This window comes from Colletes gigas, unplaced genomic scaffold, assembly GCF_013123115.1.
Source record: "Colletes gigas isolate AHSC1104 unplaced genomic scaffold, ASM1312311v1 Colletes_gigas_Sc00015, whole genome shotgun sequence".
Taxonomy (NCBI): Eukaryota; Metazoa; Arthropoda; class Insecta; order Hymenoptera; family Colletidae; genus Colletes; species Colletes gigas.
The window spans coordinates 4062987-4090246 of NW_025106644.1; the positions used below are offsets into that span (position 1 = coordinate 4062987).

General features: G+C 41.8%; 10 protein-coding genes across 11 annotated transcripts; 3 read left to right on the forward strand and 7 right to left on the reverse strand.

The window, feature by feature from the left end:
* The first annotated feature begins 830 nt into the window (after positions 1 to 830).
* LOC122399997 (delta-1-pyrroline-5-carboxylate synthase) lies at positions 831 to 9717 on the forward strand. Of its 2 annotated transcripts, none has more exons than XM_043401152.1 (6): positions 831 to 1268; positions 4703 to 5039; positions 6211 to 6858; positions 7297 to 8114; positions 8197 to 8487; positions 8553 to 9717. In XM_043401152.1, exons 1-6 carry the CDS (start codon positions 1170 to 1172, stop codon positions 8718 to 8720), a joined length of 2361 nt encoding a protein of 786 aa, XP_043257087.1. In that variant the 5' UTR covers positions 831 to 1169; the 3' UTR covers positions 8721 to 9717. The 2 variants fall into 2 exon arrangements, with proteins under 2 accessions (XP_043257087.1, XP_043257088.1); XM_043401153.1 differs by having other exon boundaries at positions 831 to 1265.
* Positions 9347 to 12052, reverse strand: LOC122399998 (U4/U6 small nuclear ribonucleoprotein Prp4). Its single transcript, XM_043401155.1, has 5 exons — positions 11877 to 12052; positions 11126 to 11663; positions 10675 to 11052; positions 10367 to 10580; positions 9347 to 10311 (listed from the first exon to the last, which is right to left on the reverse strand). The coding sequence occupies exons 2-5, from the start codon at positions 11649 to 11651 to the stop codon at positions 9852 to 9854; spliced, it is 1578 nt and encodes a 525-aa protein (XP_043257090.1). The 5' UTR covers positions 11652 to 11663; positions 11877 to 12052; the 3' UTR covers positions 9347 to 9851.
* A 557-nt stretch (positions 12053 to 12609) lies between these two features.
* LOC122400001 (histone H3) lies at positions 12610 to 13180 on the reverse strand. The gene has a single exon (XM_043401158.1). It carries the CDS (start codon positions 13157 to 13159, stop codon positions 12749 to 12751), a length of 411 nt encoding a protein of 136 aa, XP_043257093.1. The 5' UTR covers positions 13160 to 13180; the 3' UTR covers positions 12610 to 12748.
* Positions 13181 to 13377: 197 nt separating this feature from the next.
* On the forward strand, positions 13378 to 13706 carry LOC122400005 (histone H4). Its single transcript, XM_043401163.1, has one exon. It carries the CDS (start codon positions 13395 to 13397, stop codon positions 13704 to 13706), a length of 312 nt encoding a protein of 103 aa, XP_043257098.1. The 5' UTR covers positions 13378 to 13394.
* Positions 13707 to 14681: 975 nt separating this feature from the next.
* LOC122400006 (histone H4) lies at positions 14682 to 15080 on the reverse strand. The gene has a single exon (XM_043401164.1). It carries the CDS (start codon positions 15062 to 15064, stop codon positions 14753 to 14755), a length of 312 nt encoding a protein of 103 aa, XP_043257099.1. The 5' UTR covers positions 15065 to 15080; the 3' UTR covers positions 14682 to 14752.
* Positions 15081 to 16271: 1191 nt separating this feature from the next.
* On the reverse strand, positions 16272 to 16946 carry LOC122400004 (histone H2B). The gene has a single exon (XM_043401161.1). The coding sequence runs from the start codon at positions 16901 to 16903 to the stop codon at positions 16532 to 16534; it is 372 nt and encodes a 123-aa protein (XP_043257096.1). The 5' UTR covers positions 16904 to 16946; the 3' UTR covers positions 16272 to 16531.
* A 1460-nt stretch (positions 16947 to 18406) lies between these two features.
* LOC122399999 (histone H1B-like) lies at positions 18407 to 19078 on the reverse strand. The gene has a single exon (XM_043401156.1). The coding sequence runs from the start codon at positions 19076 to 19078 to the stop codon at positions 18407 to 18409; it is 672 nt and encodes a 223-aa protein (XP_043257091.1).
* Positions 19079 to 21136: 2058 nt separating this feature from the next.
* LOC122400003 (histone H2A-like) lies at positions 21137 to 21544 on the forward strand. The gene has a single exon (XM_043401160.1). The coding sequence runs from the start codon at positions 21170 to 21172 to the stop codon at positions 21542 to 21544; it is 375 nt and encodes a 124-aa protein (XP_043257095.1). The 5' UTR covers positions 21137 to 21169.
* An 843-nt stretch (positions 21545 to 22387) lies between these two features.
* On the reverse strand, positions 22388 to 23205 carry LOC122400000 (histone H1A, sperm-like). The gene has a single exon (XM_043401157.1). The coding sequence runs from the start codon at positions 23087 to 23089 to the stop codon at positions 22469 to 22471; it is 621 nt and encodes a 206-aa protein (XP_043257092.1). The 5' UTR covers positions 23090 to 23205; the 3' UTR covers positions 22388 to 22468.
* A 912-nt stretch (positions 23206 to 24117) lies between these two features.
* Positions 24118 to 24528, reverse strand: LOC122400002 (histone H3). Its single transcript, XM_043401159.1, has one exon. The coding sequence runs from the start codon at positions 24526 to 24528 to the stop codon at positions 24118 to 24120; it is 411 nt and encodes a 136-aa protein (XP_043257094.1).
* Between the last annotated feature and the right edge of the window lie 2732 nt (positions 24529 to 27260).

Below are 27260 nucleotides of genomic sequence, written 5' to 3' on the forward strand. Positions count from 1 at the left end.
CATACGTTCTAATAAATCTTTAGACAGTTGCATCCCCTGGCAGAATAGAAAACAATCGACGACATTGGAGAGAAACTACTTCCCTAATTCTTACTTCAACAGCCATTGCAGAACTGATGCTCGATGCAAGGATTGAAAGAAGACTATCGCAAAGCTGATATTGAGTACTGCATTGAGACTACAATTACAATCGATTCATGCAATGCTCTCATACGTCCATGCAAACTTATTTCTAATATTGATTCAACAGAATCAACGCTATGATCGTTATCAGTCTGCTCTTCCACGCTACGCGTACGTCGGTGATCGAAGGTCTTGGAGATAGATCGAACCCACATGGCTGACGTAAACAACAGTGGAGGAGGAGGAGAAAAAACCGACGGAACAATCCTCCTAGTCGTGAATGAGGAACATACCTCGTGTATCCCCCGTTTTTTAGAGTCCCGGATCCCCGAAATGTGAAATAAACATGGAAGCAATATTCTCGAGACGTAATTTATCGCTGGCGTGCACAGAGCAACTAGGGGGGAAGAGAACGAGCGAAGCGATAGCGACTCTGTTTGCTCGATTACCGGGGTCAGAGTGCACGAGCGCTGCACCGCTAATTCTTTGCATACGGGTCGAAGACGGACTTTGCGTGGCCTTGGCTACCCAAGGGACGGGAGACGCGGAGGATTCTCTCGTGGCGTCACAAAAGGTCGATTGTCGCGCGAAACGTCAAGCTCCTCGAGAAGAATCACCTCCCACCCGTTGCACCGCAAACGTTTGCTCGAGGATAGACGTCTAATCTTGACACGATAACGTTGATTTTTCTGCCGCGATTTCGTCCGAGCATGAAACAGTAGTATGTCGTTAACCACCGCGACGACCGCCTCGGCAACGAGGTCCACCTACCATCCGACATCTTGTCCCTGACTTTCGTCTTTCTCCATCCACTTGCGTCCTCTGGAATCCTCCCTTGCGCCCATTAACGGACGTTCTCGCGTGATCACCTGCCCCTATCTGATCCAACCCCCTAAGAACTCGTACATCCAATCCGGTAATTAACTCGAATCCTCTTCCGTCCGTTTCTTCGACGTACGTACTCAGCGCGACGGTGGCTTCGATTAGGAAAATTGTTATTTGTGTTGTACAGTGAAACGAGAGGAAGAAGAAGGAAAGCAACAATCATGTGCTCGGCGCTGTTGCTATTGAGATCCACTAAGCTCGGACGCTTTTCAGCGAGATTGGCTTCGTCCACCTCGGGACTAAGGATTCCCGAGCAAGCAGTACGTCCAATTTTCTCTTATTTTCGCTATTTCGTGCAACGAGAGACCCGGTGGTCGATCGATCGCGACGGGAGGGGTTCTCGAGTCGATTTTTAACGCGTTCTTAATCGAACGCTCTCGATGGGGGAAGCCCCCGCGTCGCGCGGACGGTGTAATTAATTAAACCGCGGAGAAGATGTTTTTTGAGCGAATTGATTCTTACTGCCCTACGATTCTACAATTTGATATTTAGGGTGTTCGTGGGGCAACAATTTAATGGGAGATTCTGGGGATCAAAATAACATGGAAATTGAGAATAGTAATTTGTTGATGGAGGCTTCGTTTAAAAGTTATTAAAGTTTGAAGTTTCAGTCTTACTGAATTTTTTTCTGGAAAGTGGGTAGGATTTCGGGGATAGGTATATTCACCAAAAATGATTGTAATTGACCCCTGCAACTGAGAATAATTTTTTTAGAACAATTTGAAATTTTTGAATTTTGTCGAAAAAGTCCATTTACTCGAATTTTTTTCTCGAAAGTGGATTGGATTTCGAGGGTATGTCTAATGATAAAAAATGATTGTAATTGACCCTCGCAACCAAAAATAATTTTTCTAAAACGATTTGGAATTTTTGAATTTTGTCGAGAAATTGCACACCTTCTCGAATTTTTTTCTCGAAATTGGATTGGATTTCGAGGGTATGTCTAATGATAAAAAATGATTGTAATTGACCCCTGTAACTAAGTAAAATTTTTTTAGAACGATTTGGAATTTTTTTTTTTCTCGTTGAAAAATTAAGGGATATCCCCTGTCGATTTTTCTTAAAACTTAGTTTTTCATTTTTAATAAATTTGTTTGACGTTCTACAGAAAAGTTGTCTAATACTTTTTTGTAGGTACCCATGGGCTCTGCTTTGGAAAAAAATTTCAATGAGATACGTTCACTATTATAGGAGTTGTGGGAGTTTGAAAATTGGACCATTTTTATGGGGTTTTTTTAACTTTGCGGCGTGAAGGAAGAACTTTTTGAATATTTTTGGAATTTGTACATATTCTCCACTAAAATACGCGTAATTTGCATTTTTAAACATTAAAATCGTCCAATCCATTCAGAAGTTATGACGTTTTAAAGATTCGCATGAAACTTCGAGGTAACATTTCAGGCCAGAAATTATATTTTCAGAAAGGAATTTTTTGCTCTAAAATGGTTAGGAATTCAGACGTATGTCTATTCACCAAAAATGATTGCAATTGACCCCTGTAGCCAAAAATAATTTTTTTATAATGATTCGAAATTTTTTATTTTCGTCGAAAAATTTGTCTACTTACTCATTTTTTTTCTTGAAAATGGTTAAAATTTCGGGGGTATGTCTATTGACCAAAAATGCTTCTAATTAACCCCTACAACTAAATATAATTTTTTCAGAATGATTTGAAATTTTTTAATTTCGTCTAAAAATGTCAGTACCTACTCGAATTTTTTTCTCGAAAATGAGTAGAATTTCGGGGGTATGTGTATTCACCAAAAATGATTGCAATTGACCCCTGCATCTAAGAATAATTTTTTTTAAACGTTTTGAAATCTTTTAATTTTGTAGAAAAATTTATCCACTCATTGAATTTTTTTCTCGAAATTGGTTAGGATTTCAAGGATACATCTATTCACCAAAAGTGATTATAATTGACCCCCAGAACCGAAAATAATTTTTCCAGAACGTTTTGAAATGTTTTAATTTCACCAAAAAATTTAGGGACTTACCCCCTGTCAAAACACTCTAATACATCACTAAATAGTGTTTCTCATGCTAAGTGTCGTATGTACTCAGCTTCCCATCCTACAGACAGAATTTTAAACGTTAATAATTCGTCAACAAAGCCTCAAAAAATTACTATTCTCGATTCTCGTCCCATTTGAACCCCCAGAATCCCCCATTAAACATCTACCCCTCGCTGTACAATTTTTGAAGATCACAAGGCAACGCTAGTCTCGCACGCAAAACGCGACATTTGTTTCCGCGGATCGCCGGTTTAATTAGCTGGCCAGCAATGAACGTAACGTTATCACGAACACATAACGCAACTGATATCGCCCGGGCACGTATACGCGAACGAAATAAATACGGTTCGGTCGCACGCCATTTTCCGCCGCGTGTCGCGCAACTACGCGTCACACGATTACATCGAAAACATTTTCCACGGTCCCGGTCGTGGAATATTACGCTCCCGGGAACGAAATTCGCGGTGAACGCGAGGCCCAATCGCCTCCAGAGGCGTAATCGATGCGTCGAAAACACTCCGTTTATCTCTGCTTTCGAGCCGCGGCCACGGAAAAATGATAAACAAGCCCCGAAAACGATTACGAAGACGAAGACGGAGGAGCAACGTCTTAAGTTCCATCGTTCGCGGAAAGTCCACACGAACGGAACACGTGCTCAACACCTCATAATACTAAATAAAGATCACGTCTTATCGATAACATCGTCACATTAATTCGCGTTAAATTGTTCTCGATTATTGCAGGACAGTCGCATCGAGAGGTACAATTAGGTTGTTAAGACGATAGAGACTAAGGCTTGGTATACAGATAACGGCCTCGCGATACGATTTGTAACGCGCAATTGGTAATTTCCGCGTTCGTGGAACCGCTGGGATTCGATACGAAAACGATTTATGGATCGAAAAATTCGAGCAGCCTCGCGTGTTCTTTCCGATCGCGATAATAGGTACGAAATGTCGTTCATTCATACATGAAAACTCGAATGGAAGCTCTTTGGTTCCCTTTGTCTTCGACAGATTTTTATGTAACCAGATTACCGGGGAAGAAATCGCACGTGTAACGCGTGAAACTGTGTCGAGTGGCAATCGAACCGTGAATTCGCCCCGGGTAAATTTGTTCATTCTTAATTCGAGTGCTGCACAAAGATAACGCCTGGAGACTCTATACGATCGTAGATACGCGTGGCAGTGATTACGAGAAGCTTACGGAGAAGGTCGCTGGACTGTTAACGCTGTCGAGGACTCGTGAAACGAGAGTTTCTCTCGGTTTCGTTTCATTACACGTCGAGATACAAACATTCTAGGTGCTCGTCGACGCAAATTGCGATTCGAAACGATCGATTGCATATAAACACAGAGAGGCGGGCTTCCAGCCTCGTCTACGTCGGCTTTTAACCACTGTCCCGCGTTCCGTGTTTGAGAAACGTCATCCGCCATTTTGATCACGAGTCGCAGATATGCTAATACCGAAGTGTCACGCCAGGCGTGAATGAGAGAGCAAGAATTAATTCACTGGCGACTGTTCTCGAACAGAGTGGACGATAACGGACAATTACACGTGTTAAGATATTTCTAATTGCGATATCGAATTGTAGATTATGTCACAATTGTTCGAATGACCCGAGCCACTCGAGTTTTCGAAATGGGGGGATCCTCGTGAAACGGTAATTGCATTTTAAGGGAAATCGAGTGGACTTGAGAAGGGAGCTCCAATCGGCGGATAACTCTTTGAGAGGCACGACCTTCAGCGATCGCAGCCAGCTGAAGTACGCGCGTCGTTTGGTGGTGAAGTTGGGCAGCGCTGTTATCACCAGAGAGGATGAGCATGGACTGGCGTTGGGTCGTTTGGCGTCCATCGTCGAGCAGGTAGCAGAATGCCAGAACGAAGGTCGCGAATGCATTATGGTGACCAGCGGGGCGGTTGCGTTCGGCAAACAGAAGCTCACGCAAGAGCTGCTGATGTCTCTGTCGATGAGGGAGACCCTGAGCCCTGCTGATCACACCAGAGAACACGCAGGTATAAAAACAATTATGGTACAAAAGGACATTCACCTAGCTCGTTAGTTGACCATACTTTAAAAGGCAAATACTATGCAGTGATGACTTGGTGAGCTAGGCACAGCAATTGACCTTAGTGTAATAGCGACATCTGCTCTCATATGCATTGTCATCATTGACTGAGTCACTCACAACTAGTCAGAGTAGGGTAGGAGAAGACTGGGAGGCATTGGCGTACCCATAATCTCAAAATACTAGCCACGAATGGAACAAACCCTGCCTATCAATGGAGACTCTACAGCTATGTAGCCTCCATGGTGGGAGTAAGGCGGGGCATAGAGCTTCTCTCCTTGCCCTTGCCCCCTTTAGCTTGTAAGTGCCTAGTCAACAAGTCATCTCTGGATAGTGCTTATATCTACACTCATACATAACAATCATAATCATCGAGATACAAGTTTTGCTCAGCTGTAGACGTCGTAGTCCCTCTGCAGCGCGCATCAAAGACCGTTTTCCACGGTTCCGTTCCATTGCTAGCCGGGTGCATTGACAGGGGATTGTTCTCTTTTCCCCAGAAGTAAAAGAAATCGATACACAAATGGTCATAAATTTAAGTGCGACCACATTCTCTTTGAAGGCTAAAATGTACAGGAGGGAAGCATCGGAACGTCCCCGAGGTACTCCGCGAACTCCTCGGCAACTTGACAATGTCCGGCCCTTCCATGTAGGTTAAACCAACAACCGCGAGCCGCCCAATTCTTTTACCCAGCAATTCCCCCGAGATTCTATTTGCCCGGGAAAACATTCGCGGTAATTCTCCTTTCGGGAGGCAAGAATCGAACGACGATAGACAGAAATTGTTGTGAAAATACTGCAGTCCTGTTTCTTATTACTCCCTGGGATACGCTTGCAGTCGTTATCGACGTTTCCACGCGTGCCACCGTCGCAACGGAACTACCAAGAGAAAATTAAAATTAAATCTTGTTGAATCAGTTGCTTCAACCCTTTCCAACGTTCCATCACAGCAATAGTACACAAATTTATACTGGTACCGTTGGAAAGGGTTGAATAGCTGAGCAAAAATTGCTAGCCCGACAACGCATCACCCACCTCATGACCTACTGACCACATATCCATCCTCACAATACAGTGGAGGAGGGTGGTACGGTAACATTGGTCTCGTCTTCACGCAGGCACTCTTTTGGAACCTAGAGCAGCAGCCGCGGTGGGTCAGTCGGGCCTGATGTCACTGTACGACGCTATGTTCGCCCAGTACGGTGTCAAGTTGGCGCAAGTCCTGGTGACCAAGCCCGATTTCTACAACGAGGAGACTAAGAAGAACCTGTTTAGCACTCTGAGCGAGCTGATCAGCTTGAACATCGTGCCCATCATCAACACAAACGACGCTGTCTCACCGCCGCCCCACGTGGACGAGGAGGTAGCCGGTGGCGGTGGAAGACGAGGCATTTCCTTGAAGGACAACGACTCGTTGGCGGCCATGTTGGCGGCAGAGGTCCAGGCCGATCTGCTGATCCTGATGAGCGACGTGGACGGGATCTACAACCTGCCACCTTGGCTAGATGGGGCGAAGATGCTGCACACCTTCAGCTCCGATCTGAGGGGCACCATACAATTCGGGAAGAAGTCGAAAGTGGGCACCGGTGGCATGGACGCCAAGGTGAACGCAGCTCTCTGGGCCCTAGATCGAGGTGTCTCGGTCGTGATCTGCAACGGAACCCAAGAAAAAGCTATAAAGAGCATCCTGTCCGGGAGGAAGATCGGCACACTGTTCACCGAAACGACTGGCTTTACCACGCCCATCGAGGTCGTTGCAGAAAACGGTAATTCGAAACTACCCCTTACTTCGTTTAATTATGGAAATCCAACGGAATAGAAGTTTTCGTTAGAAAAGAATCGTCGTCGCGAAGACTATTATCGGTTGAAACGCAATATTTTTTTTCGTGGAGGGGTCACTCGCGTCATTTTGTTCTACCGACCATAGCAATATAGGTTATCGATTATCGAAGGTAGAAACGAAACGGCTTGCGGTCGCTGTATCGCGGTCATTGTACAATTATCCGCGACACGTACCGCTCCCCCAAGATATAGAACGTGTCGCATTATTCGGGAACCGTGTTTAATTCAAACAAGTTCGCTACAACGGCTATTGAGAACCAGAGACTCCGTCGAAACTTCCGTTAGGGCTTATTGAGAATATCTCAAACGCGACTATAACTATAAGGGGATCCATTCGAATAAAAAGATAATGGAATTTCCAGCTCGAATCGGCAGCAGAGCTCTTCAGGCTCTCCGGCCGGAGGAGCGTGCAAGTTGCATAAACGCCTTGGCTGATCTTCTGGAGACCCGCCAGACGGGGATCTTGGAGGCGAACGCGAAAGATATGGAGGACGCGCAGAAGAACGGCCTGGCGAAACCGCTGTTGTCCCGTCTGTCGCTGACGCCCGCGAAACTGAAATCCCTGAGCTCCGGGTTGAGGCAGATCGCTGACGACTCTCTGACGAACGTGGGCCGCGTGATCAGGAGGACCAAGCTGGCGGACGGTTTGGAGTTGAAGCAGATCACCGTCCCGATCGGAGTGTTGCTGGTGATCTTCGAATCGAGGCCCGACAGTCTGCCCCAGGTGGCAGCCCTAGCGATGTCCAGCGCCAACGGGCTTCTGTTAAAGGGTGGCAAGGAAGCCGTCAATAGCAATAAGTATTTAATGGAGCTCGTGAAGGAGGCGCTGAACACCGTGGGAGCCTCCAACGCGATATCCCTGGTCTCGACGAGGGAAGACGTCGGTGACCTGTTGTCGATGGAGAAGCACATAGATCTCATCATTCCGCGAGGCAGTTCCGACCTAGTTCGTTCTATACAGGAGCAATCGAAGCACATCCCGGTGCTGGGCCACGCGGAGGGTATCTGCCACGTCTACGTGGACAAGGAGGCGGACATAGCGAAGGCTCTGAAGATCATCAGGGACTCGAAATGCGATTATCCTGCCGCTTGCAACGCTATGGAGACTCTTCTGATCCACGAGTGTCATATGAAGAACAACTTCTTCACCGACGTGTGCAATATGCTGCAAAAGGAAGGAGTGAGTTCTTTGTATAGTCATAGTACTAATAGTAACATTACAAATCCTAGTTTTTAAGCTTTTATCTTTGATGACGTTTTAGGTGAAGATCAATTCCGGGCCAAAGCTGAGGCAGCTGTTGACGTTTGGTCCACCGGCGGCGAAGAGCATGAGGACGGAGTACGGCGCCCTGGAGTGCACCATCGAGGTTGTAACGGACCTGGACGATGCGATAAATCATATTCATAAGTACGGTAGCGGGCACACAGACGTGATCGTTACGGAGAACGACAGAAGAGCCAGTCATTTTCAGAGAGAGGTGGACAGTGCGTGCGTGTTTCACAATGCCAGTACGCGGTTCGCTGATGGATACAGATTCGGTCTTGGAGCGGAGGTGAGTCGTTGCACATTCCCTGCAAGGTGTACACAGATATTTATGGGGTTGCATTGTTTCGTAAGGTCGGAATTTCCACGGCGAGGATACACGCGCGGGGACCAGTGGGAGTGGATGGTCTGCTGACCACCAAATGGGTATTGCAAGGCGACGGGCACGCAGCTGCAGATTTCGCCGAGGGTGGCAGCAGAGTTTGGCTCCATCAATCCTTGCCGCTGAACGAGTCCGCATGAATCGATCTCGTCCAGTCGGGTAACACAGAGGATGTCGGTATCTTTGCCGCCGCGACAACGAGGATTCTGTACCGGGGAGCACCGACGGAGAGACATCGCCTAGATCCTCTCTCCAGCCTTCGATCGTTCGTCGTTAGATGCTCGCGGATCGTTAAGAATCTTATAAAATAGATATACGCTATTGTTAACACTTTGACGGCCGATGTCACGTATACGTGATCTACTGTATCAGTCACAATTTCATCATACATTCAACTTATTAAGTTTGTTGATGTTACATTTATGATTCCTAGCATCTTCGTGGTCTTCCCGTGATACGTGCGGCCATTAAAGTGTTGACAAAATGGTACTTCGTCGTCAGGCTCGATTAACTTATTTTTATAGAAAAATCCAACGAGGATATTACACTTTCAACTCTCTTGTACTAATGTCTACTTCCTGTTATGAACGAACCAAAAAATAATTCTATCTTGAGGTAAATGAAAATCACTAAATTTTCATTAATTTTCTTGCTCTAGGTTTTTCTTCCTCCTTAAAGAGAAATTAAGGAATTTAGTTAATTATTGATTGTATTTTGAATATGAAACATGGAGAGACACCTACCCGATTGTCGGGAGAACTTTTTGTTTGTTAATAAAGTAGAACCACAGGAGGACCTCTTCTGTTCAAACTTAGTCGTCCAATCTTCTGAACAACTTGTCCATTGCAAAAATTTTAAATGCTTTGTTAACGACAATGCAAAGAACCGTTTAATGCAAGTAAACGCTTCGTTTGTATTTTGGAATTAATTCTGATTATTAACGCGTAATAATAGTTTTCGCGATCAAGTAAATGCAATTAGATTTCTCAGAAATGAAACTACAGTCGGATGGTGTTAGTACAAAGTCCAATTTTAACCATTGAAGGCACGACATAGTGTTCTAAACATTCAGAAATTAAAACTAATAAATCAAACTTATAACAATCGTTGATGTATTAAAACTTATAAAGGGACAGGTAATAAAGTATATATCTTCGTTCATTCTTTCTATATTACAAAGGGCGAAGTTTCCTCCACGAACAATCACGAAAATAGCGTTGCGTAGATATGCTCCTCGAACCGTGCTCCACGTTTTATTCGACAAAGTCTTTTTATATATTTTCGGGAGCCCATAGTTTAAAAGTTCTGTCGTAAGAACTAGTCCCGATGAATTTATGGTCCGGGGAAATATCGACGGACATGACCTTCCCGTCGTGACCAGGTAACGTTTTTAAGGGTTGCCAGGTTTTGTTCGACCATATTTTGGCAGTGCTGTCGTACGAGGCGGTGACCAGATACTGTCCCTCGAGCCTCTGATACTTCACGTCCGACAGTAAATTCGTGTGCGCGGGTATCGTGTACACGCAAGACCTCTTTCGCAAGTCCCATATCTTGCACGTGTTGTCCTCGCTGGCTGTGGCTATGTGAAACCCGTTGGGGGAGAAATCGATACCGAAGATAGACTTTAAATGACCCTCCATGAACATAATGCACCTCCCTGTGCGAAGATCCCACACTCTGCCAAAGGAGTCGTGACCACCTGTGGCGCTCACGCTACCGTCGCACTGAAAGCTGAAAATTCACACCGATTTACACATTATCACGTTGAATTAAGTGTGGTACGTACCTGATGCAGTGCACAGCTCTCGCGTGACCCTCTTGATGAAGAACCTCTGCTTGCTGTTCCAAGTCCCAAAGCCTCCAAGACGCATCGTGGCAACAAGTCCCGAGAAATCGACCGGACGGATGAAAAGCTAACCTCGAAACTCTATGCGGCTCGTGGCCCTCGACTTCAGCTAGCGGTTCTTCCCCAGATCCACCGCTCCACAATTTCACTGTCCCTGTTTATAGACCGAGGGGGCAATAATTCATGTATTTTACTTATTATTTTGTTCTAATTCCCTGTTATAAATATGGAAAAGGACATTCGTGTACCATCTGCAGCACAAGATGCCAATATACAAGTCTGTCCTGATTTCTCCCCTATCACCTCTTCGGTAATAGTAGCTTTTGGATGAAAAACAATGCAGCCAACATTACAAGTATGTCCTTTAAGCGTTCGCAACAAAGTACAGTCAGGTACAGACCATATTTTGCACAAGCCTGACCATGAAGCTGTAGCAAACATCTTGGAATTCGGACTAAATTGACAGAAGGAAATTGGTCGGGTATCGCCGATTTGAGAACAGTAAATCGTTAGCGCTTGCAATTTCTTCAGGAGTTCTTGGCGACGTGCTGTACGAGTGGCTGTTGGTAGCTCCAGATCCTGTCTCGCTTTTTCCAATCTAGCCTTTGCTCTAGGTAACGAGTACGCTGTAAAATATAATGTACAAAATGTATAAATAAAATTAGAATAGAGAAAGTTAATAATATGTTCAATGCTTACTTGCAATCCAAGAACGAGCTATTTGGAGGGATTCTGGTCCTTCGTGATACCAAGTTGCTTCCGTATCTCTTTCTATAGCATGAGAAGGTTTCTCATCTTCGTCGTGCTTCTTTTTTATCGCATCTTCCCCCAGACTAGCTAGCAACTCTCTCAATCTTGTTCTTCTGTCCGCGGGTCCTTCGCCGAACAGACAAATAGGTTCTCCTAATTGTCTCAAATTCTTTTTTACTTCAGAATCATCAGTAGATACGTTAATTTGGCGAGCTTTCTTTCTGCGTTCGAATTCTTCTAAGAGAGCTTGTCTGTCTTTGGACATCTCATCTTCGAGCTCCATGTACTCGTTCGATATGTGTACATTCCCCAGAGTGGCAGCAACGTTGACATTGTCTCCCAAATTTGTGGAGTCTTTCTCCTCTTCCGATGACTCCGCAGCTGCTGCCAGCCTTGCACGTTCTGCCTCCTCCAGCGATCCATAATGCACAGTTTTCTGCTTCTTGACGTAAACCAAGTCCTCGTCGTCCGACATGTCGAAGAATTACTTGCAACAGAAATAGTCTTTAATGTAATAAAATCTACGACTCGTTTTCGTCTTAAAGGAATAGAGAACAAATTTTTACGTATTGTTTTAAAATCTATGAACTATAAAATTTATTAATAATGTATAGGAGAATAACATATCGAGCAACATAACCGTAACCGGTAAATCTAAAGCAAAAGTTTGCTACCACGACTTTCGATTGGAATTTCTTACCTGATTTATGAAAATTGATGGACGAAGTAAATGGGGCGTCTGTTGATGTTTATTTAATTAACGTCATTCGTAGTAGTGTTCCATTAGAGTTATGTTTCACGGTCAATGAACCTCAAACACCGAAATTACCGGGGCAACCATCTTGTTGCTTGTCGGCCATGTTGGATTCACAAAAATGGCGTCCCTACGTAGTCAAAATTATAGACATCGAAGTTCGATAAAATAATGCGTATCTAGATGATTTTCTTCTTTTTTCAATGGTAATAATATTGTATTATTTATATATACATGAGATTTTCAACAGTTTTCTTTATTCGTTTACCTAATAATATTAATTTTTCACTTGAGTTTGGTAGTATATGGAGATGATTTCCTGCAAGAGCACATGCCTGAAAAGGCGGCAAAGTTGTTGGTATTGCATCCAACATGGATGGATGAATAATGTTACGTATATTAACGTACTTTTAACTAGAGAAGTTTCCAAAATATGTATATTCCAGACTTCTGGTGGAAAAAATTCATGCTTTCAGCAACAAAGCGTCGGTTACTTTGTCGTCACCTCGAAACCACAACCTAAATCTTGACGACATGTTTATGGCTTCGGTTCCCGGCGATAAAAAGTACAATCTACGCTGTAAAATACGTTGGACTCGACAAAGGCGTTCCTTTTTTCAAAGGGCACTAAACTAAAGGGCAACATGCATTACAGATGTCTTATTTTGTTGATAAATATTTAGTTTTTTATCAAACTGCTGAAAAACTGTTCTGAATTATGTAGTTTTTATAAAACGTACAAGTTGAACAAGAAATTTAGCACCACGCCTAACAATTTGGGCCCTGAAAAGGGCCGATTTTTTTTGGGAAAAAAAGATTTAAGCTCTTTCTCCACGAATACGACGAGCCAGCTGGATGTCCTTGGGCATGATGGTCACACGTTTGGCGTGAATTGCGCAGAGGTTGGTATCTTCGAACAAACCGACGAGATAAGCTTCGCTGGCTTCTTGCAAAGCCATGACGGCGGAGCTTTGGAATCGAAGGTCGGTCTTGAAGTCTTGAGCAATCTCACGAACCAGACGTTGGAACGGTAATTTACGGATCAGAAGTTCCGTGCTCTTCTGGTATCTTCGGATTTCACGAAGAGCAACGGTTCCAGGCCTGTAACGATGAGGTTTCTTCACGCCGCCAGTGGCCGGTGCACTCTTGCGAGCAGCCTTGGTCGCCAACTGTTTCCGTGGAGCCTTTCCACCGGTAGATTTTCGAGCAGTTTGCTTGGTGCGAGCCATTACAACAGCGATCACAACGTGTAACAGATTAAACACAAAATGCGTTCTACGCAGGAAAACATCTGGCTTTTATGGCCGTAGGGTCAGCGTACGAGGCTTCTGATTGGCCGAAGGAGGAGAAAGTGGGGGACTGCATCGGAGGTGGTATAAAAAGAGACCGTTTTCCCCCCTAAACTACATTCGTTCCGTGCATTTTGAGCATTCATAACCTAACAGTTCTCTTACGTCTTGCATCATGACTGGTCGTGGAAAGGGAGGAAAGGGATTGGGAAAAGGAGGTGCAAAGCGTCACAGGAAGGTTCTTCGTGATAACATCCAGGGTATTACCAAGCCAGCTATTCGTCGTTTGGCTCGTCGTGGCGGTGTCAAGCGTATTTCTGGCCTGATCTACGAAGAAACTCGTGGTGTCTTGAAGGTATTCCTTGAGAACGTTATCCGTGATGCTGTTACGTACACCGAGCACGCTAAGAGGAAGACTGTGACTGCTATGGATGTCGTGTATGCTTTGAAACGTCAAGGAAGAACCCTTTATGGTTTCGGCGGTTAAACGTTTTATACGTTTGGCAACACAATCGGCCCTTTTCAGGGCCAACAAATTTTTTAACGAGTGAACTCTTTGTTCTAATTGTATTTCTTTAATAAACTTATTATAGTATCATTCACATCAATTAAGGAACTCTTAATCCATTATATTACCATTATACTACTATTATAGACTGCTGTGATATTCTAACATATCGATTTCAATTAATTTCGCTTCAAGTCTCGTGTGTAGTACGAGACCGAGGCAGCAGGCATGAAAGTTAGGTTATGTAACCTGTATTTCGTCTGAATTTCTTTCTAGTTTTAGGCACACAATTTTTTGTGTAAAAAAGGAAGCCTCAAAGAGATTGCGAATACGCATATTATAAATTAACCTTAGAACTACCGACAATTATGGTGTATTTGTTTGTACAAAAGAAATCAAAACGGTAGATATTCGGAGAAATGTATAATGTAATTGAAAGAAATGTTTATTCATTCTATTATAGAAAATTAAGGTCTATTTTCAAAAATCCAGTCGAATAAGTTTGTTAGAAGTTGTATTGGAAATACAATATTTAACGAATATTATAATTGGAAATTACGAATGACTCATTTTGACCACGTAGGTAGTTTATACGATGCACGAATCAAATACGTGTCTGTTAGTATGAAAATTGAAATTAAATTCAGATCAAATTAGAAAATTACGCCGTAATACGAAATTACGAATAATATACGAATAATTTTGATCTTTATAGGATTATAGCACACAATACGAATCAAATATGTGTATATAACATAATTAAAAAAATAAAATTAAATTCAGAAAATTACGCCGTAATACAAAAATCAGTATTAAACTGTACATGTTCAGTACACTTAGTTTAACAACTTTATTAGGTAAAATTGAGGATCATATAAGGTAAAATAATAGTTTGGTAGCTGTTGAACAGAAATTCCTTGTTAAAAAATTTGGTGGCCCTGAAAAGGGCCGTTTTTGATTCCCTGTGAGAAGTCTGGTGGACCTGGAAAGGGCCGTTTTTTTGCATGTATGCTCTATCGATACATTTAACCGCCGAAACCATAAAGGGTTCTTCCTTGACGTTTCAATGCGTACACGACGTCCATAGCAGTCACAGTCTTCCTCTTAGCGTGCTCGGTGTACGTTACAGCATCACGAATAACGTTCTCAAGAAATACCTTCAAGACACCACGAGTTTCTTCGTAGATCAGGCCAGAAATACGCTTGACACCGCCTCGACGAGCCAAACGACGAATAGCTGGCTTGGTGATACCCTGGATGTTATCACGAAGAACCTTCCTGTGACGCTTTGCACCTCCCTTTCCCAATCCCTTTCCTCCCTTTCCACGACCAGTCATGATGCAAGACGTAAGAGAACTGTTAGGTTATGAATGCTCAGAATGCACGAAGCGAATGATGACTTGCCCGGAGAACGGCGCCTTTTTATACCACCTCCGCTGCAGTTCCCCCTCCCTTCTCCCTCGGCCAACCAGAAGCCACGTAACGCTTACCGCTGTGCGCTGTTGCAGCCCGCGCCTCGTCTCATTGTTCGGCGATATTTATGGTAGGGCAAAAAATTTTTCGACCGCGTGCACGGTCGAAAACTCCCCAGCTGCGTGCCAGCACAAAGCCCCATTGTAAACCGCCAAATCGCAAACTAGAAAAACTTGACCTGAACGTGAAAACGGTCGAAAACGGTAAAGGGTGCTCGGAAGAAAGCAGACGGCATTGTAGATTTTGTTAACAAAAGACGAACCAAGAAACGAACACGTCGTAGGGTATATTAATAACACAGTCTAATACACAAACGGAAATATAAAAATGGCTATTTTAAATAAATTATATAGGAAGAGAAATAAAACTATATATAATAATTTTCCTTGAAAGATAGTTACGTTTTGGAGAAGAGAAAAATTGAAATGATTCTTTCAGTATACAAAAAGCTTCATTTTAATAATGTTAACGAGACTTTACAAAATTTTCTCGAACAACAATCTATTGAGTGAATTGTTCTTATAGAAAATTATAAATATTTGATATTTTCAATAGGTATATCTATTATTTTACAGTATTTCTAATGTTAGTAAGGCTTAGAATTTTTTTTATTCATGATAGGTGTTTTAGAAAAGCGTAACGTATTAAATTATATAATACAGTGGCGGAAACCGTTAACTATTTGTACAGTGACCAGCGGATCATCGATAATCGTTAAGACCTGTAGAATATGCGACGTTTAAATATGGCAGTCAAACCATAAAAAAGAAAGTTTTCGGAACGCCTGCGTCCTAAATTAAATATCATAGACAGCTCTATAGAATCTAAGAGAAGCTGACGTGTAACTTTCATACTTTCCAAATAATGGTGGTTGAACTCAAAAGTTCAACGAAAATTTACTAGGAAAGGGATCGATACGAGCCGAATTTCCTTCCACTAGGGCAACGCCAGACCGCACACTGCGCAACAGACGTTGGCAAAAATCAATTAACCGTCTCCAATTGCTTTAACGATCATTTATTTCGGTCGATAGATCCTTTCCTCCATAAAAGACCTTTTACTCATAACTAAACTTTGCTATACATCAAAGAAATTTATTTAATGCAGGAAAAGTGGGAAAAGGTCACACAGGAAAATCGCAATAACTATGTTCTATCTTTCAGGTTCCGTAAAAGATGATTTCTGAACTAAAAAGCAACAGAATTTCTCCCGAATAATTTCACATTTGTAAGCTTCTTGCTTTGCAATGTTTTAGAACAAGAATGTTAACCACGTTTTGAGAAAATTGTTGGCCCTAAAAAGGGCCGATTATTGCAACAACGCCAAAGCGTTTACTTCGAGCTGGTGTACTTGGTGACTGCCTTGGTGCCTTCGGAAACAGCGTGCTTGGCCAATTCTCCGGGCAGTAAAAGTCGGACAGCGGTCTGGATCTCCCGAGAGGTGATCGTGGATCTCTTGTTGTAATGTGCCAAGCGGGAAGCTTCGGCGGCGATACGCTCAAAGACATCATTTACAAAACTGTTCATGATGCTCATGGCCTTGCTGGAGATTCCAGTGTCGGGATGTACTTGCTTCAACACTTTGTAGATATAGATAGCGTAGCTCTCCTTCCTCTTCCTTCGCTTCTTCTTGTCGGTCTTGCTGATATTCTTCTGCGCCTTACCGGCCTTCTTCACAGCTTTTCCGCTCGCTTTGGGTGGCATGGCTTCGAAGAACTTCTTTTTCAAACACTCGTAAGAACTCTGAACTGCTCGACTGATGCAGGTAGAATGATTCTTGCACCGAAACGCGCCTGCTTATATGGTAGGGGAGCCCAACGGCAGCGCGCCAATCACGTTCGACCGTGTGTTTTCAGCCATCTGGCCGCATTCGGCCGTAAAGCTGGCGTCGCCCGTTGCAGTGCAAATTAAGCATTCAAAGCCACAAAACCTTGCACCTAGGAAATAGCTTTATTGCCACTAACTTGTAATATCGACATTTTAGACACCAATACGTCAGATGCACATACTTTGATCGATAAAGCGTTTTTAGAAAGATATACGCAGTAAAGTAACAATTTTTTCTCTACTAAAAGCACGTCTGTCTGATGATAATGTTTAATATGTCAATACACGAAGTTTATCTCTTAAATGTTAAGGAAAGATAATAACCGGTAAAAGATATTAACTTTATGGGTAAAATTATACTTTAGAGGAGAATACAATTTTTTTATATCTATGTAGTTTCAGATTTGTACATTCCTTTATTTTAAATTGTTAAATTTCCAAACCGTTTCGTAATGGTACAAAAATCATATTGAGTAACGGTATATATATCTAGAATTTCCGTTTTAATCATAGGTTATACGAACTCGGTTATTATACAAAAGATAAGAGTACAGTTTAGAAAACTCTGATGTATTTTCAAGCTTGTAATAAAGACTTATGTATTTGTACGATTAAGTATTGAAGTATTTTAATTATATAACCTATAACATCGAAATTGTAATATAAATAATCGAATGTCTAATACTTTGCTTCAAACGAGCATTACGTAATTTTATTTTTAATCTAGTAAATCGAGGGGATCGTAGATTGTGAAATAAGTAAATATACAATCCAGATCTACGCATAAAGATATATTTTATTGTAGGTTAAGTTCCACGCGTACGAAAATGACAGAGAACAGACGGAAAATTGAAAATGGAAACGTTTAGAGAGAAAGTCAGTGAGAACGGAAGTAGGTAATAAAGTGAAGAGCTCCCCGCTGGGCCCAGCTAGAAATGGTTCGAGGCCTTAAAAGAAAACAAAGAAGCCTTGTACGGCTTCTGGTCGCCAAGTGTTTAACTACCAGCCTCGCACGAGACCCTGGGAAAACAGAAATGAAAAACAGATGCACGAAGCATTACCCTAGCATGCATTTTATTCGCCCAAGTTAAATTTTCAACGTATTGAAAATCAAAATTTGTCGTCGAATAACCTAAAAAAATTGAAATCTTTTCTATAAAAGGGAATATATTTTTCTCATATGGAAGGAAATGTATAGAAAATAAAAATTTGTCATCGCATAACCTAAAAAAAATTGAAATCTTTTTTCCATAGAAGGGAATATGTTTTTTTTCATGTGGAAGGAGAGACAGTAGTAGTTCAACGTTTTGAAAATGTGGTGGCCCTGAAAAGGGCCATTTTGTTGTTTGCATTTGATATGTTTTCGTCGAAGAAAAGCAATTATTTCTTCGCTGGTGATTTGACGGATTTCGATGCAGCGGCCTTTTTCGGTTTGGGCGTTCTGGTCTTCGCTGCTGGAGCTTTGGCGGTCTTTCTGGACTTCGACATGCTCTTGGCCTCGGTGGCGGCTTTGGCTTTCGTGGCGGCAGCCTTCGCCGCGGTCTTCTTCACAGCAACGGCCTTTTTCTCAGCGGGTTTCTTCGCCGGTGATTTTTTCACCGAGGCAGCGGTCTTCTTCGCCACGGTCTTCTTCTCGACCGACTGCGCCTTTTTCGGTTCGACTTTTCTCGGCGAGCGGATCTCCTTCTTCGTCTTGGATGTCTCCGGTTTCCCGGTGGAGAGCTTGAACGAGCCAGAAGCTCCCTTGCCCTTCGTCTGCACAACAGTGCCGGCCGTCACAGCAGATTTCAAGTATTTCTTGATGAACGGAGCGAATTTCTCTCCGTCGACCTTGTACGTCGAGGAGATGTACTTCTTGATGGCTTGAAGCGACGAACCTTTACGGTCCTTCAATTCCTTGATGGCGGCTGTCACCATCTCCGATGTTGGTGGATGAGACGACTTTACACGCTGCGATCTCGTCTTAGTTTTCGGTGGCTTCTTTACTAGCATCGGCGTGTTGCTCTCGCCGCTCTCGACCGCGGCATTACCGGAACCAGCTTTGTCTTCCATCTTTTATACGAACAAATAAAGCAAACAATCTCAAAAAGTTTACAATGAAAAATAGCGCAGGAGCGTCTCGATCGGCGCGAACGAGGTTGCTGGAATGAATGTACTTTTGTTTAACGGTTAGGTTCTTTCTCGAGCACGGACCGTGGAGAGGGACTCACCCAATATGTCGGACGCGGCGATTCTGCGTCCCCAACCAAGCAGTAAACGAATCTTCGCTTTCGAAGAACGTTTCTTCTTACCGAATACGTATTAACGAATAAGCGATGCACGAAAATAAAGCTACGTGTGTGCAGATTTAATTGTCCATCGATTTTTAACCGTACAATGCCTTGAAGACGATATATCGCGGTAGAAAGTAGCGTCCGTATTTTCGTGACGATAGTACATCGCGTAAAAAAAGTTAAAAATCTATATATTTCGTACGAAATTTGTAGGTCAATTGTATACAAAATTGCGTAAAAGGAACCGATTCTGATTTGCAATGTATCGTTTGGTCGATCTTTGTGCCAGATGCGTGAGAAACTCGGTTTACATTTCACCGACTAGTGATGTGCGATTTAAACTACCTAACGTTCTGTCGTTGGATTATAATCAATTATCGTGAATGCGTTAAACTCTTAAAATGTAATTTCTATGAATTTCTCACAGTCACAGCAGATTTTTATGCGTAATACAATATTTGCTTTCGTTTAATCGTTACAAAACTCTGTGATAACAAGAGAGACGATGTGTAAGAAAAATCTACGATACAGAGAAAGAAAAATTAATAATAATTATTTCCGTCGTATCGATTAAATTAGTTTGTACCTCATTGTGCTTAAATTAAAACTGTTTTGAAATCTTTAATCGTAGTTTCGTACGATCGATTCATATGAGAACAAATTTTTTCCTGGATTTGACTATAGTGTGACAGCCATAGTATCGTCACTACGCTCTTGGCATTGGAATGCGTGCAAGGGTAACTTCAAGCTTCTGTTTTTCCGTTCTATCGAGAGTTTCGTGCGAGCCAGGTCATTCTGGAGAAACCCTCGACGACCGGGAGTCGTAAAAGGCTTCTTTGTTTTCTTCCAAACCCTCCACGGGGGCCCCAGACCATTCCTACCTGGGCCCAGGGGGGCCTCTTCACTTTATCGCTTACATGCTTCTACTAACTTTCTGTAAATATATTCTATTTTCAATTTTCCCTCTATTTCGTCTCTTTTCTTTCTCCTTTCTGTTAGGTTATGTTAGTTAAAACAATATACAAAACTAAAAAAAATTGGCTATTTTTAAGAAACATTAAGTTTCTAATTTTTTAAACAGTTTATTTCCATATATTTAATTTTTAACGTCTTTAAAACTTCTTATAAAGTTATCCTTGTTGTTGGCCAATGATATTTGGTATAAGATAGATCTGGTTATTCTATGTGGGGTTACAATTGCTTAGGTTGGCAATTAAGGAGTCTGTATTTTCGAGTTGGTAGGTGTTCTGATAATATTTAGTATTCCTGAGCGGAAGTAAGCTTGTTTGTTATGAATAATATTTCTATTAAGCAAAAAAATATGGTTTTTTTAATAAATCTTGCATAGAAGCCTGAGAAAACTATTATTTCTATAGTTCTTTAGATCCTAGGAGCTATGTAAGGAGTGGCGTAGGCTACAACTTGCCGGATGTGAGCCTTTGGAAATATTGGGTGTATTCAAACTTTGTTAATAGTCTTTAGTATTGTTTTCCTGCACATTTAACGCAGGATTTCTAGTACAGTTTTATACTTTCAGTTACTTAAACGAAACAAGAATTATTTAAGCTGGAATAAGGAATTTGTCTCGACCCACGATTGACTCGCGATCTATCTCGATCTCGATCTCGAAAATTGTCTATTATAACTTTGTTTCAATTATGTGACACCGATAAACTCCCTTCCGTGGCGACGAACGCGTTGTACCAGCGCTCCAATCACGTACGTCCTGCAACGCCATTGGGCGCTCGATGCAGCGCTCCCCCACTATATAAGCGAAGCACGTTCCTGCAAGAGCAGTAGTTTACTGAAACATCTGCGAGAGCTCTGTTATAGTAAATTTGCTTAATCGATTGTCTAAGTTGCTTAAAACATGTCTGGACGTGGAAAAGGTGGAAAAGCGAAGGGAAAGTCAAAGTCTCGCTCCAACAGGGCTGGTCTTCAGTTCCCCGTTGGTCGTATCCACAGACTTCTGAGGAAAGGAAATTACGCTGAACGTGTTGGTGCAGGAGCACCAGTATATCTTGCCGCCGTTATGGAATATCTGGCAGCTGAAGTACTGGAGTTGGCTGGTAATGCTGCCCGTGACAACAAGAAAACCAGAATCATTCCCAGACATCTTCAACTTGCCATCCGTAATGACGAGGAGTTGAACAAACTGCTCTCTGGTGTAACCATTGCTCAAGGTGGTGTCTTACCCAACATTCAAGCGGTTTTATTGCCGAAGAAAACCGAGAAGAAAGCTTAATTATTAAGCAAATCATACAAATGGCCCTTTTCAGGGCCACAAATATTTTAAACGAAGGAACTACCTATTTTAACCTCAATTCTCATTTGTTTTATTTTTTTTAATAAAATCCTTTCCATGCCTTAAATTATTTTTAATTCAAAATGTACAGATGAAATTTAATAATTACAATGATTTTGATTGACAATGTAGCATTAGATCTTTCTAATGGATAGTATTTGTATACCTAGTAGTGTAATTGTTCTATTCAATTTTATGGTTATGTGTTCGATTTTTAGGATTTTTAGGAGTCGTTTCTTAATTTGTGTGTTTTAATACGAGAAAGTAGAGTCGTGTGTCATTAAACTTTCCCTCATCGTCCTCTTGTCGTTTTCTTCTCTCTGCTTTTGATCTGCAAGCGAAAATTCATAACCTCAAATTTATATTTTTCATCGTGAGTTATAAAATGGAATTTTTGCTTTGAAATGCGTAGATGGGGGAAAAACCCCGACCCATATGACAATACTGGCCTAACTACTTACAAAAATTTATGGGCCCAGCTGGTCTAGCAGATGTTGCGGGTCTATTGTTCCTGTGAACGCTTAGGGTCCCCCCCCAGCAACTGCTGACGATTCCCCCCCCCCCACTATGCTTCTGCAGGATACTGGCATTATTATGCGCATTCCAGAAATGTAAATTGGTATTCAGAGAGGTACAAAAACGTGTATCGTATTAAAAATTACTTCTAACGAAATAGCCAGAGTAGGAAGCAAAAACAGTGAGATACTAACCAACATCATCTAGAAATAAATACATTTATATGCAATAATATTTGACTTTGGTTACGACATAAATTTAATGTTATGCGAACAAAGATTTCCTCGTTTAAAAAAATTGGTTGGCCCTGAAAAGGGCCATTTTGATTCATTTGCTTCAATTAAGAAATTACTTCTTGGCGACAATTTTCTTCGCCTTGATGGTCGTCGCTTTCTTTGGCTTCGGTGTCCTAGTTTTTGCAGGCAGCACTTTAACAGTTTTCGTGGTTTTGGAGATTTGTTTCACTTTGGTCTTCATTTTAGCAGCCGAAACGGGCTTGACGTCTTTCTTCAACGGTGATGGCTTCTTTCTATTAGCAGGCATTTTCTTCAGATTGGTTACCTTTCTCGAATTCGGTTTTCGAATAGACTTTGCGATCATGGCTTGATTTTTAGCTTTAACTTCAGAGGCTTTGATGGGAAGTTTGAACGAACCGGATGCACCTTTGCCTTTCGATTGCAGAACAGCACCAGATATTAACGCTGCTTTCAAATAGCGTTTAATGAACGGAGACGCCTTTTCACCATCGATTTTGTACGTTGCTGTCACGTACTTCTTAATGGCTTGAAGGGACGATCCTTTATGGTCCTTCAATTCTTTAATAGCCGTTTTTACCATCTCCGCCGTTGATGGATGGGACGCTTTCACGCGTTGCATCTTTGCTTTGCTGTTTTCGGTATTTTTCGGTAAAACGACACTTTTTTTAACCGCTTCCACTGCAGCGCTTCTGCTGGATACTCTGCCTTCCATCTTACTGCAGAATGTAGATTAACACAGTACAGAAAAATCTGCGTAAAACTCCACGAACACCGGACAATGCAAAATAGCTGTTTCTCGATCGAATTACAACGATATGACTCGATAGCTTAACCGCCAAGGTAAGATGGCTGCCGTCGACGCACAATAAACATCTACCTAAAGCACGGACCTTGGAGAGGGACCAACGCATTTTGTCCGTCTGGATCGTTTTATGCAAGCATGAAACTGTGAAACGAATGCGTACCTTTTTACTCGTTTTCTTTTAAATAATAACATCGAAAATGGTTATAAGTTTGCCAATATGTAGCAAAATGTATGTAATTTTGAATATAAAACCTATTTAGCCTGTACTTATTACATGTTACAAATTATTGAAGAATTTGTGCTGGTCTTCCTTCTTACTAACGGAGGCCATTTCATAGAAAAAGACGAATATTTCTAACTTTTACGTATAATTTTCAATTTTTATGACCAGAGTTGCAATCACAAATAGTTGGCGCAAAGTATTAATCGATTATTTGCAGTAAATTCGTAAGATTTACTTGAAAAAACGATATGTATCTGACTTGGTTTAACGGATACCGGTTGAACCGAGTTTTCTATGTGCAGAATTAATCATGGTGCTACGAAATTCTCTGCTGATACTAAAAAGAATATATACTGAACTTTTTATTTCTTAAAAAATTTGATCAGACTTATAGAAGGAAGTAAAACTGATTGAAAAAGAGAATTACTATTGCTGCTGTACATGTATAAAATTTTAGCATCGAGTATGCATTGAAGATTTTTCAGAGATTTTAGACCTCGAAAGCAGATACTATTTTAAATGTGTAGATGGGCTATTAGAAAGTTTATTACATTGTAAAATGTAGAAAGCTTAACAGGTATTTTATGTAAAGGTTATTTCAGAACGATGATGCAGTTGAAAAGTCTATTCCAGTCGAACAAAATGGGGCCCTGAAAAGGGCCGATTGAATTATAACTAAAAAGCCATAAACAAGAGTTTTGTAGAGATGTTCTTAGGCTCTCTCTCCACGAATACGACGAGCCAGCTGGATGTCCTTGGGCATGATGGTAACACGTTTGGCGTGAATTGCGCAGAGGTTGGTATCTTCGAACAAACCGACGAGGTAAGCTTCGCTGGCTTCTTGCAACGCCATGACGGCGGAGCTTTGGAATCGAAGGTCCGTCTTGAAGTCTTGAGCAATCTCACGAACCAGACGTTGGAACGGCAATTTACGGATCAGAAGTTCCGTGCTCTTCTGGTATCTTCGAATTTCACGAAGAGCAACGGTTCCAGGCCTGTAACGATGAGGTTTCTTCACGCCGCCAGTGGCCGGTGCACTCTTGCGAGCAGCCTTGGTCGCCAACTGTTTCCGTGGAGCCTTTCCACCGGTAGATTTTCGTGCAGTTTGCTTGGTACGAGCCATGATGCTTTCTTCACAGAACGTGCGCTATGGTCTTTCAATGCTAACTTAAATTTCCGGGCAGCATGGCAGTCGGTATATATAGAGTAGCGTTCCAACTTTCAACGCTCTCATTGGTTACCTCACTATTGGTGGGGGAAGTGCTCAGCATCTTTTGATCGGGGGGAGCATGCGTAGTGGGGGTACCAAGAGTATATATGTACCCCATTGTTGGGATTTGAAAGTTCTTTAGGAAAAATAGTCGAGTTTGGTATTGGGTGTAGTTAGGTGGTTATTGTTTGTTAGTTTAGGAATTTGGTGGCTTTGGTAGCTTAAAAAATCTCAAACCTCAAATCTCAGTGTCATGCATCACGCGATGAGCATGGTGAAAAGGGTTAGTCGTGATTTTGGGTGTTTTAATGCGAATTTTTAATGTTTTTTAATGAGAAAAGGGATTGTAGTTCCCTAGGTTGGTTGCTAGGGAGTTTTGGTGGCGGGAATTGTAGTTCTGCGTAGTAAGTATTCTATATTGGCTTCTTCGTGTAGGCGGTGGAGTGATGTCGTGGCTTGTTTGTACTTCTCTTAAATTCTCTGGACAGTGATGTGTGTGTTGGCTACGATGCATCAGATTTGTGCCTCGTAGGTTATGGTTGTTATACAGATTTTGAGTTTGGTCGGGAATAGATTATTTTTCTCTAGTAGAGTCTTTTTTCTGAGTTTGTAACCAAACCAGATTCTGTAGAAAGACCAGAAGGCAGAAGCATTGACTTAAGTGCCCTTGTAGTTGTAGCATCTGTTTGGGGGTTTCGACGCTACGGTTGGCGGCACATTTCACGCAAGCGTGGTTTTTTGTACAGTTTGCTGAACAGTGACCGTAGGCTTGACACCTGTGGCACTGAATATACTTGAAACTATTGTACTTTTGAATTTCGTGGGTAGTTTGAGGAGTCTCTGAATTTGGAAATTATTTTCGATACCTAGGTTGTGCTAGGTGCGAGGGGGAGGGTATATTTTCGTGGTTATGAGGTCTTTGCAGAAATGATAGCACATTTTACGCAGAATCGGTTTTTCATGTACTTGGAAGATAAGTGAAGGCTTGGCGGTCTGGGTAAATTTGTTGTAGGGTTGTCCCCTTTGTAGAAATGATTTTATAGGGGGGCTCAGGTAGCTGGTTTATTGCGGTGGCGTTGTTAGTGTCCACGTCGAAAATATCCCTTCTTTTAACTGACTAACTGTACTTTTTCTGGAAGCTTTGGGTTTTTCTGAATTGTCTTTTCTACCTGCTATGACGAGGTCTCCGAGTATCGAATTCAATCAATGCTAATTTTCGAGCACAATCGATATTAAATAATCCAACGCTTTCATTAGCCATCTTGCTATTAATATAAATAAGTTAATTTGTCGTTAGTAGTTTGCTGTATAGAGATGCCAATTTTCGAGCACAATCGACATTAAATAATCCAACGCTTTCATTAGCCATCTTGCTATTAATATAAATAAGTTCCTTTGTCGTTGGTAGTTTGCTGTATAGAGCATTCTAGTTGCAGTTTGCTATGTTGCAAAAAATTAAAAAAAATAATTGTGACAAGGTATGTGTATTCTCTTTCCTTTCTGCATTCATTTATCTGTGTTATTAACTAATCCAGTAAATATCTCCTATTTTGCAGCCACTCAAGAAGCAACACGAAAGAAAAATGCACATTTTACATTTAAAATAACCAAGAAATGACTGCAATGGCTGTGTGAAGCGTATTTCTGACCTGATTTATGAAGAAATGCAAGGTGCCTCGAAGATTTTCCTGGAGAACGTCATTGGTGTGCTGTAACATAAGCTGAACATGCTGAGAAAATCTATATACAACAAAATGGCCCTTTTCAGGGCCACGAAACTTTGAAATAAGGAACCAATACTTTGAACTCAATTTTAGATAACTAAGTACATTAAATATCCATAGTGCAAATATTATATGAGAACCAAGTCATTTTTTTGTATTTCGTACAACGTTTTAAGTAATGAATTCTTCTATTTTATTCTGAATTTATTCTACGTGCAGTATATTGCTTTTCTGTTCTATATTTGATTTGTATGAATCATGGTGCATGATGCTATTTTAAATTATTAGTAATTTACACATATCTGTTAGTAGAAATTTGGATTTGTCTATAAAATTTCCATGTAAAACAAGATCTAACATTGGTACATGATGGCCAAACTGTATATGTTCCAAATTGTCACTATGACCCCCCCATGCAACTTACACAACAGAAGTATCATTTATAATCGATAAATTAAATTATAAAAATTACTATAAATACACGTTCCAAATAAGAATCGAATTTTAAACGATTCTAGCTGTATAACTGAGTTAGAAATGTAAATGGATACTGATTGTGAGTGAATGAAACTAAGGCACGGAGCGTTTGCGATATTTCTACGTTTCAGATCGACGTCTCGTGAAGGACTGATGCAGAGAAGCGAGTTCTTTCATTGTCCCACTATTTTGTGTTTATACGGCGACAAGCACTTGAGAAGCCCTTCTCGCCTACGCCTTTTCGCAACATGGGCCACACGTAGCCATCGCCCTAACGTGTATGCGAGCGTTGTAGGAGTCCTGACGCCTCCTCTCATTGTTTGGCGAGGTTTATGGCAGGGCGAACAATTCTTCGACCCCGTGCACGGTCGGGAACTCTACATCTGCGCGCCAGCACACAGCCCTACCATTAACCTCCGAATTGCAAACTAGAGAAAGTTGACC

Bases quoted from the DNA above. Each gene is read 5' to 3' on its own strand.
- LOC122400000 (XM_043401157.1), bottom strand. From the start codon at position 23,089: ATGGAAGGCAGAGTATCCAGCAGAAGCGCTGCAGTGGAAGCGGTTAAA.
- LOC122400005 (XM_043401163.1), top strand. From the start codon at position 13,395: ATGACTGGTCGTGGAAAGGGAGGAAAGGGATTGGGAAAAGGAGGTGCA.
- LOC122400003 (XM_043401160.1), top strand. From the start codon at position 21,170: ATGTCTGGACGTGGAAAAGGTGGAAAAGCGAAGGGAAAGTCAAAGTCT.
- LOC122399997 (XM_043401152.1), top strand. From the start codon at position 1,170: ATGTGCTCGGCGCTGTTGCTATTGAGATCCACTAAGCTCGGACGCTTT. The intron at 1,269-4,702 runs GTACGTCCAATT...TTGCATTTTAAG, and splicing joins TAAGGATTCCCGAGCAAGCA to GGAAATCGAGTGGACTTGAG. The intron at 8,115-8,196 runs GTGAGTTCTTTG...ATGACGTTTTAG, and splicing joins ATATGCTGCAAAAGGAAGGA to GTGAAGATCAATTCCGGGCC.
- LOC122400004 (XM_043401161.1), bottom strand. From the start codon at position 16,903: ATGCCACCCAAAGCGAGCGGAAAAGCTGTGAAGAAGGCCGGTAAGGCG.
- LOC122400001 (XM_043401158.1), bottom strand. From the start codon at position 13,159: ATGGCTCGCACCAAGCAAACTGCTCGAAAATCTACCGGTGGAAAGGCT.
- LOC122400006 (XM_043401164.1), bottom strand. From the start codon at position 15,064: ATGACTGGTCGTGGAAAGGGAGGAAAGGGATTGGGAAAGGGAGGTGCA.
- LOC122399998 (XM_043401155.1), bottom strand. From the start codon at position 11,651: ATGTCGGACGACGAGGACTTGGTTTACGTCAAGAAGCAGAAAACTGTG. The intron at 10,581-10,674 runs GTACACGAATGT...GTCTATAAACAG, and splicing joins GGCATCTTGTGCTGCAGATG to GGACAGTGAAATTGTGGAGC. The intron at 10,312-10,366 runs GTACGTACCACA...GTGAATTTTCAG, and splicing joins AGAGCTGTGCACTGCATCAG to CTTTCAGTGCGACGGTAGCG.
- LOC122399999 (XM_043401156.1), bottom strand. From the start codon at position 19,078: ATGGAAGACAAAGCTGGTTCCGGTAATGCCGCGGTCGAGAGCGGCGAG.
- LOC122400002 (XM_043401159.1), bottom strand. From the start codon at position 24,528: ATGGCTCGTACCAAGCAAACTGCACGAAAATCTACCGGTGGAAAGGCT.